The sequence below is a fragment of the Parus major genome, chromosome 1 (assembly GCF_001522545.3).
Source record: "Parus major isolate Abel chromosome 1, Parus_major1.1, whole genome shotgun sequence".
Classification (NCBI taxonomy): Eukaryota; Metazoa; Chordata; class Aves; order Passeriformes; family Paridae; genus Parus; species Parus major.
In genome coordinates this window covers 31783273-31792428 of record NC_031768.1, presented here as the reverse complement: position 1 = coordinate 31792428, position 9156 = coordinate 31783273, and the positions used below count along the sequence as shown (strand labels likewise).

General features: G+C 45.4%; 1 protein-coding gene across 1 annotated transcript in view; it reads right to left on the bottom strand.

The window, feature by feature from the left end:
* Positions 1-6145: 6145 nt before the first annotated feature.
* Positions 6146-9156, bottom strand: part of GABRA5 (gamma-aminobutyric acid type A receptor subunit alpha5) — a 55242-nt gene continuing 52231 nt past the window's right edge. Inside the window, exons 8-9 of the mRNA XM_015632786.3 lie at positions 8836-9047; positions 6146-7679 (exon numbers count right to left, since the gene is read on the bottom strand). Of these exons, the coding sequence (XP_015488272.1) occupies positions 7377-7679; positions 8836-9047 (515 nt within the window). The 3' untranslated portion in view covers positions 6146-7376. The remainder of the gene's footprint in view (positions 7680-8835; positions 9048-9156) is intronic.

Here is a 9156-nt window from a genome sequence, read left to right as displayed (position 1 = left end):
CAGCCCCGCAGAGCGGCACCGGAGCGCTGCCGGGGACCGCCCCGCATCGGAGAGCACCTCGTCCCCGCTCCCTGCCCAACAGGTTCCCGCCTAGCCGGCAACTGGAGGAGCCGGGAAGTGAACCCTGCCCCCGCCCCAGCGGGCGCACACACACGCATACAGGAGAGGGGGAGCAGCAAACCCGGCAGCCGCAGTTGGCAGGCAGCCGGGACCTCTCCCCAGCATCACCAGCCCGATGGCCCAGACAGGTAGCCCGGTGGAAGGATCCCCCCGCTGTTTTCCGGGATGCCCGAACGCCACAATCACTTGCCGAAAGCCCCCCCAGCGCCCGGGGCTGGAGGTGCTCTCTTCAGACGGAGAGAGAGGGTCGGGTGCTGGTCTCGGGGTGATCGGAGCGACGGGCATCCCGATGTACACACAGGCGCAGATCCATGTAGTCGGTGCGGCTGCTTACACGGACAGACAGACAAACGCAAGGCAGTGTTTCTGTATGCCTCTGTATCTAGGTGGATGTATGCAGAAGTTTGCATGCACTGTACGAATGCATGGATACACATTTATATGCACAAGGTATGCCAGAAAAGTGTATACACGGGGAGAGGAGATCTACACGATCCTGTAGACCAGGTTACGTGAACTAACGTGTATATTGTGAACTTTGGAGTAAATTAGGTTTTTCTGCTGTGAGTCTCGGAAATGAGACAACAGTCTCATTCAGAGCAAAAATAGTTTGGGTTTGGACAACTTTTGTCTTTCTACTCCACTAGTAACACCACAGATGTGATTTTTAGCCGCTTCGATTCTCTTCAGGTGTGTGGAGCTTTGCACCAGGCATCAGGGTAATTGGAATATTCCCCTTCGTTTTCAGAATGGGAAGTGACAAAATTTCACTTACGTAATGGTAATTTGGAAACAAAAAACTCTGCCCAGAGGTACAGCGAGTCACTCTTTTCCTGTGATCAGAAATCTCAGGAGGGGAAATCTCTGATCTTCTATTTCTCCCTTAGACACAGCTTCCATGTTCTGAGGGAGTCGTTTTTAATTGTTTAATTAAAAAAAAAATGCTGGAAGATGCAATCTTGCTTCTAGAATAACTCCTACATGATGCCTAGAAGAGCTGGCTGTAGGGAGTTCTGTTCCCGAAGTTAATTTTTGAAGGAACGACCCAGCTTAAGGAAAATCTGTCGTGAATCAGACAATTAACTCTCAATTATTCACTTTAGGGGTTTTCTTTCAACCTTTCGGGTTTTGTTAGATTTTTGTTTTTATTTCCAACCTAAACGCCTCTTTACTAGATTATACAGCAGTTCTGTCGTGTTTACTTTGGCTAATTGCAGTTACCGTGAATTGCTAACAATCATTTGTTACAAGGCTTGCGCTCTTTTCCTCCACCAGCGGAGAAATGCGGGTGGCAGCCAGGCCGACTGCTGCCCTGAGAAAATGAGAAAGGTGATGGACGGCGACTGCTCGGGGGTTGCCTGGGTTTCACCAGGAATCGCTATGCTGACGGCCAAGCAGCAGGCTGATGCGCTGGTGTGAAGTTTGCGGGAGCACGGGCGCTGTGGGACGGGGCGAACAGGGGAGCAGCCGCCTCCCAGCGACCCGACAAAGTCCGGCCAGCGCCGGTGGGTCCCGGCGGCACGGGGCTCCGGCACGGCCGCACGCCCACGGTCCGCAGGCACTCCAAGGTTTCCTGAAGGCTGCTGCTTATGCAAACATCACTCCGGGCTCGCAGGCCGCGGTTCCCACGTCCCGGCTGGCAGCGCCCGGGCGTTTGGAAAGCAAGGACGGGAAGCGCCCGTCATGCAAGGAGGGGTTTCCCTTGCGCTGGCCATATAGAAAAATGTGTGTCTTCACACAAGCACTCAATCTGAATAAATAAAAGCTTAGCCCGGCCCCGGCACCCCCGCCGGGGAGCCCAGCAGCGAACAGCTTGGGCGGAGCTGCAGCATCGGAGGAGCTGCGGCGGCTCGGGCCGGGGGCTCGCTTTGCCGCCAGCTGGGGGCCGCTGCACCTCTGCCACCTCCCGGGAGGGCAGCACGAGTGAGACAGATAGTAGGTGGCAGAAAGACCGTGAAGAGACGCACCCCGGCGGCGATTTCCGAGGAGAAATGGCGAGGGCAGGTCCAGCTGCGCATCCCCGCTCTCGGCGGCCCTGCTCCGCGGGGACCCCGGCGGGAGCGGAGGGAACCGGGGTGGCTTCCCCGCCTCGGCGGCTCCGCCGGGCGCCGCTCCGCCTCTTCCCCGCCCGCCAGCCCCATCCCGCCCTCACCGCATCCTGCCGCGGTGGCGGGATCCTCTGGCGGCGGCGGAGGGAAGCGCCAGGGATCCGGCCGGGTCCCCACCCCGCGCCGCCTCCGGCCGGCGGCACAGCGCTCCGTCACCCCTGCGCCGTGACCGGAGCTTTTGGTGGCCATCGAGTCACTCAGACCGCGAGGAAGACCTTCAGAGTGTCCCCTCTTTCCTTGCAGAGCGTCAGAAATCCCCAAGGCTCGATGGGAGCAATATGGTTCATTGATTATTGACTCCTTGTCCTCAGGCTGTAAGAAAAAGGTGATATTTAAGGTTTTCTTTCTATCGTCCTTGGCGAGCTACATGCGAATGCCAAAGGGATACTTTAGCACCACTTTTCATTACACCTCATGGCTCGGTCATTTCTGCTTCTCCTCTTCACATGCTTTTATTTTACTTTGAAGCACACTATGCCTTTGCTGGGCCTTTCAAATTGTATATTCAGGTAAGGTAACTAGCCAGCACAGGTTTTAACAAAAGAAGATTTTATCATGCCATATAATGATAGTAAAATGTTTATATTCTCAGTAATAACAAACAACTCTCCAGCACAACAAAATGCATCCACATTTTAACTCACCATTTTCACAGAAGATGACTATCCCTCAGCCTGAGGGATACCTCTGTGGTATGTCTTGTGCAGTAGGGAAGTATGAGTCTCTGAAAGCAGCTCAGCAGGGAGCTAGTTAGCATAAATAAGGGGGGAAATGCTGAGGAAGGGAATAGGACTCACTTCCTCCCTTGCTAGAACTGGGAGCCCCATCTCAAGCACTAAAGTTTGGGCAGCTGAACTTTTCTGAGATTCAGTGTTGAAGGAGAGTCCTACAGGTGGCTTTCCTGGCACTCCAGTGCTACCTATATACCATGAGAGGCACAGAAGGGAACTGGGGCTGCTCTGAGGCAAAGAAGGGAGGACATGAAACCCATCTCCTACAGCTCCTGGATTCCTCCAGCTGAAGACTTATTAGAGATTTCAAAGAGGCTTGAACCAGTTTATTCTGACTGAAGGTCTCTTGCTCCTGCTGGAGCCTTTGGGTAGGAAGTTGAAGCTCAGAACTTTCTGTGTGCTCTCAGTTCTGTCCTTCAGCACAGGGCTCTCTGCTCTCTGGCTCATGGGAAGGACAGGAAGAATCCCCCCTGATGCTGGCATGCTGAAGCTTTTCAGCAGCTTTGTGTAGATGTCTGGCAGAGGCATGGGCATCTCAGGTGGGCAGGGCTGGCTGCTCCTCAGGGGCCAGACCCCCCCTGAGCAGTTGTCCTGAGAACATCAAAAGCACCAGGCCCCTGTGAATGAAGAGCTGAGCCCAGATCCACTGAGGCCAAAACTGCTTTGGGTGGCTGGTTCCAACATTTATTATCATGTATGTGTTAAGTTAAATGGGGGGTCACCCTCTGTGTAGTTGTTTTCCTACCTACAAATCCAGCCTATCCTACTGTTGGTCCAGTCCATTGCAATCCATCAGGAATTCTCAAAAATTCTTCAAATCCATCTAACTGAAATCAGTTGGTATCTTCAATCAATATTCTTCCTTTCTACTTTGCTTTTAGCCAGGGACTAATTTCAGCAGCAACTTTTAAGACATTATGAGAGTGAGAAGTGATAATTGCTTTTGAGGATGGCACTGAAAAGGAAATTGCATTGCATTACAGAATGGGCCACTTGCACTTGAGTCTAAATTAGGGGTAATCCTTGGAAGATACTTCAGAAGTCCTTTGGGCTTCATAAAATCTAACTTCCAGTCTTTCTATCTTCTCAAAATTGAACAAATGTCTATAAAAAAATAGTGGAAGATGCAAAATTGATAAAGTGAGGATGTAATCTGAGAGTCACCATGCAATGACCAAACTTAAGTATTTGTAGTGACATGAAAACATTTAAAAGGTCAGAAAGGATTCAAGAAATTTTGTCATTTCAGTGTCAATTCCAATCTGAGAAGCAAGAGTATTAGGGGAAATACATTCTTATTACAAAGAACTTTATCTCCAGATTTAAAAAAATCTGCAAGTGCTACATTCATCTTCTCTGCATAAAATGAAGAGCAAAGCAGTTTCATTCATTTTTCTTCAAAGTTTAACTTAGATGTCGAGTAAGAATTTTTGAAAGACAAGACTATTTCATAAATCATTATTTCCTCAGTTTTGTATAAATATGTTCAGTTATTCCACAGAGGGCACAATCCATTTAGAAAAAGGCAGAACACAACTCAAGATAACAGAAGAGGGTTCAGCTTTAGAAAATAAATTGTTGCTGAAATTCATCATTGAAGTAAGCTGGCACAGCTCAAATATCAGAAATTAAAAATCTCTGCCATTGTATTTGACTTTTTCTTTCATTCTTAATGGGTGCAAGGAAGGAAATTTGGCAGCAGCCTGCACACACCTCCTCTACAGTGCTGAACTGTTCTAATTCACTTCTCAACTCTTCTTTTATGAAAGCGTACATGAAAAACCTCAATGAGAAACAATTTTATTTATTACTTGGCCCTTTGGCCATGAAGTAGCTGTGTCCTGCAGGGTCCTAGTTCACCCCTGCTGGGGACAGTGACACAGCTCACTCCATTCCTGAATGCCCAAACTGCTTCCAGGGGGTACCAGAGGAGGTTGATGCACATCCAGATACCACTCCAGCCTGGGGCAGAACAAGGCCAAGGTGTTTTGACTGAGTCAGGACCTGAAGAATGCTCCTGTCTCCCATAGTTCAGATACCAGCTCAGTGGGCAGAGATGTCCACTGACAGTGAAGAGATTTAAATTGTGAGGTAGATTGTGAAGAGATTTAAATTGTGAGAATGTGAAGCAAAAGCATTGAAGTATTCCAGCCTGGAGTATACTGGCTTATTGAAGTACTTTCCAACCTATGGAACACATAGTGTTCATGCACAAGCACATGCTGTAGGTATGACACATATTTGTTGAAGATGACTCTCCACCTAAGTAAAATAGATCAGATTTAGAGACCCTTTGACTGAGTCTTGCAGTAGAGGCTAGGAAATAATGTTGTAATACAGAGTAAGAGTCAGACTTGGGTGTAAGCAAATAAAGTACAGAAACTCTCAGGGGAAGCCTCCAGAGAAGATGCTACTCAAAGATGGCTCTGAGTTTCTCATTCACAAAACTCAGTCATGTAATTCTTCAAGTTTCTCACCTGAAGAAATAACTAAGGGACTTTATAAAGTTTTGCCTTCCAATATGCACTGCAATTTTTCATGGTTTTTGATCCCTGCAGGGCCAAAGGGATCCCCCAAAGGGATGATGAACAAGGAGGTACATGGCTGCTCAAAGACACACAGGCAGGCTACAAGGAAACAGCTCCACATCCTCACCTCAGCTCAAGCTAGCACTCAACAGATGGGTGTGCCCTCCCTTGCTCCTGTTTATCAGTATCCAGTCACTTGCTCAGTCCCATGGCTTCACTATTGCCCTCAAGAAGTTATGAATTTCTCATTCCACAGCATTAAACAAAAAGCTTCAAAAAACAATTGACGTATGAGATTTTTTTCTTGGTAATTTTTAGGAATGAAAGGGTTGAGGAAAAGACACAAAAGAAGCCCGACAACTCCCCAGTCCCAGACCAGACTCTCACCTTGAACTAAAGCATGAACTCTCCACTCTGTCCCCAAAAGATCATGGGATTGTTGCTCCATAGCAAGATAGCACCTAATTCTGCAACAACTGGATTCACTGTGTTCACTCAAGACATGTCCCTTTCTGGGCAACAGGGAGGATATGTCATGTGTGCATATGTGATTGAGTGTGTGCATGTGTGCTTTCCAGTTAATCCTTCAGCTTCTCTGGTGTGCTTTTCGGTCTTTATAAAAGGATAACCAGTATAAGAATGACATTTTGCAATCAAATGTTGAATGCATTTTTTATTTAAACATTAAGATTTAATTACAAAAGCTTCTGGAACAATTAAAGGATGCCAAGGAGGAAAGAGCTGAAAACTCAGACTGCATTTTCTCATTCATTGTGAAAGCAAAACACATTGTCAGCAGCAAGGCGTTTTATAGAAAAGTTTCAGATGGACAGTACAAAGACCTTTCTATCAATATTGTCACTGAAACACCTTGCTGTCATGAAGCACATTTTTTTTTCTGATCACACTTCCTAGTGCTGGCTGATTGGTTTTTGCAGTGGGAAACAAGTAATAATTATTGAAGAATTACTGTAATTCTTTTCTGCTAATTTCTGCTAATATAACACAGTCGTCTTGGAAAAATGTCCAAACATAATTTCCTTTACCCTGATAAAAATGTCTACTGCTGTTGTTAGAAGTTTTATTTGCACAAGTATGTTCCTAATCTATGTTAATTTCATGCAATGTAATTCTTAATTTTTGGAATAAATACTGAGAATCATTAGAGAGAATTCCTTGGAATGCAAAATCCAAACAAACTTCGTATTTTCATTTAAGGGCAAGATTCTGCCATCTTTATTTACATAAGTAGCATCCTGCTCCCTATATTATTTCACTGCAATCTAGAGTCTAAAGCAGTGAAAATCATCATAGTCCCAATAGGATTTACTGCATTGTATTAAACTTCCAATGAAAATTGGGCTGAGCAGTTTTGTCCATGGAGTAATGCACTACCTGTAACTAGTAAAGGTGCTCAAACATAGCCCTACACTTAATAATTTGGCACATTTACAACTGGCGTTACTCAGTAACTTATCAGATGACAATAGTGGAGCTCTTCTGTAAAATATAGGTTAAGCCCATATTTGTATGACTGTACATCTGAAGTATAAAAACCACGATATGTAGTACACTTGAACAGTTAAAAAATATAACTTATTTTATTTGTAAACTATCAATGCAAGATACTCAGCAGCAAAGAAGCCATGTTCAATGTCTTCTGATCTTTTATAAAGATCTGTTGCTGTAAGTAATATAATTGTCTCCAAAACATCTGAGGTTACATGTAGAAACAATCAAGGCAATATTATTTGTACATATTATTAAACATGCAAAAAAACTTCCTGAAGAATATTGCCCAAACGTAGAAAGTCATCTGGATCTCAAATTTTCCTTGGTAGCATCTGCTTTGCAAGTATGGCTCACATGTGGCTCCAGAGTACTTCAGTTTATTTTGGAGAATTGGCACCTTTAATAACAGGCTCCCTATTCAAATACGTGGCCCAGTAAACTAAGTTAAAAGTTCCAAACAGCACTGGAAAAATTATCCTGGACATTTTGTCAATCTTACTGATGCTGTTGTAAGTCTTTTTGCTTTCAGCAGGCTTTTCTTCTGCAGGCTTCACTGGAGCAGAAGTAGTGTTTGAGATGACAGATGGGGCTGAGTCCTTTGGCATGTTTGGTGCAGGAGTCATCTTCCCGGTGGTGTAGGTATTAGTTGGTTTATTTCCCAGCAAGTTGCGCTCTTTTTTCTGCAGCATGAAGAACAAAATGTTACACTGTTTCTAGAGGACATGGAATTATTCACATTACTACCTTCAGTGTTAGAACAAAAACTGGTGACTTTATTACTTAACTCCAGTATTTACAGATTTTTGACAATGACCAGGGATTGGATAATTAAGTTACCACCTTCCCAAGCACACTGGTCATGCGAAACGTCCATCAAAAGGCGTTTCTTAGAAGGAATGTATAAACATCTATGTTTACAGATACTTTCCTGAGAAAGTAGCTACAACTACGAAAAACAAGATCAGAAGGCTTAATTTCAGGGTGACATTACACCACAGGAAGTGGAAACATGTTCTTCTCAGGATACTGACCCAAAAATCAAGCTCGCCTGTTAATGCCTGTCAGCTATTCTGACTTTGACTATCAAACAGATCTTTCTGCCTAGATTGTGTAGCCCTTACTCAGGTGCAACTTTCCCTGATGGGAGGAAGCTGACTGGCTGGACCCACATCCCACCTGGCATGTGCATTAGCAGCTTCTTTTGTCAGTGAGATGTGGTCCTGCGTCTGAGGAGGGTGCTGCCCCAGCGACAGCTGACAAGATGTGAACCTCATTTCCCCAGCTGCTGCAAACAGGTGGGGAAGGGCTCATTGCCCCTGCCAGCTTGGTCTCTTTGGGATCCTTGTGGGTATGAGCTCTCTAGGAGACGATTTATTAAGAGTCAGTTCTGTCCCAAAAGTTTGTTTTTTCATAGAACCAGTCTTTTGTTCCTCTTTTTTACTCTGGTGGGACGCTGACTCATTGGAGCTCAATGTGAGCTTTGTTATTTATTTAGAAGAGCATACAGGGAGTGCTCTGCAGAGATATGTTTCATGGTGTAAATCTGCTATTATCAGAAGTCTGATCACTGAAATTCCATGCTCTGTACACAATGCCCAATGTGCTTCTTCTGTAAACAGTCCTCTTCATACAGGTGCTAGAGACTGGCAGTCTATCTCGGTGAAGGGAAGGTACCATACTTCCTTGCAAATTTTCCTCTACAGGAAGGTAAAAGTATATCATGAGGTAATTAAATACCTCTTTCACAAAGAAGCTGAAAATTGACCGTTCAGTTATTTAAGCTATACCGCATACCTGCTTTTTACTTTAGCTATTTAAAAAACATAGGTTAAGCACCTTAATTTTTGCAGCTTCCTGGGCTTTTTTGCCATCCCATGCCCAACTCCTCTTGGTGAAATAGTTGACTGTTGCAAATTCAATCAATGCCGAAAATACAAAAGCGTAGCAAACAGCTATAAACCAGTCCATTGCAGTAGCGTAGGCCACTTTTGGCAAAGAGTTACGGGCACTGATACTTAAGGTGGTCATGGTGAGGACTGTTGTTACTCCTGCAAAGAAAAAAGACAGTCAGAGATCAGTTTGCTGATGGGGTCCCAAATGAGTGATGAGCAGGTCCCACCTCAGCAGGACACCTAAGAAGGCCACATGAAGTCAATC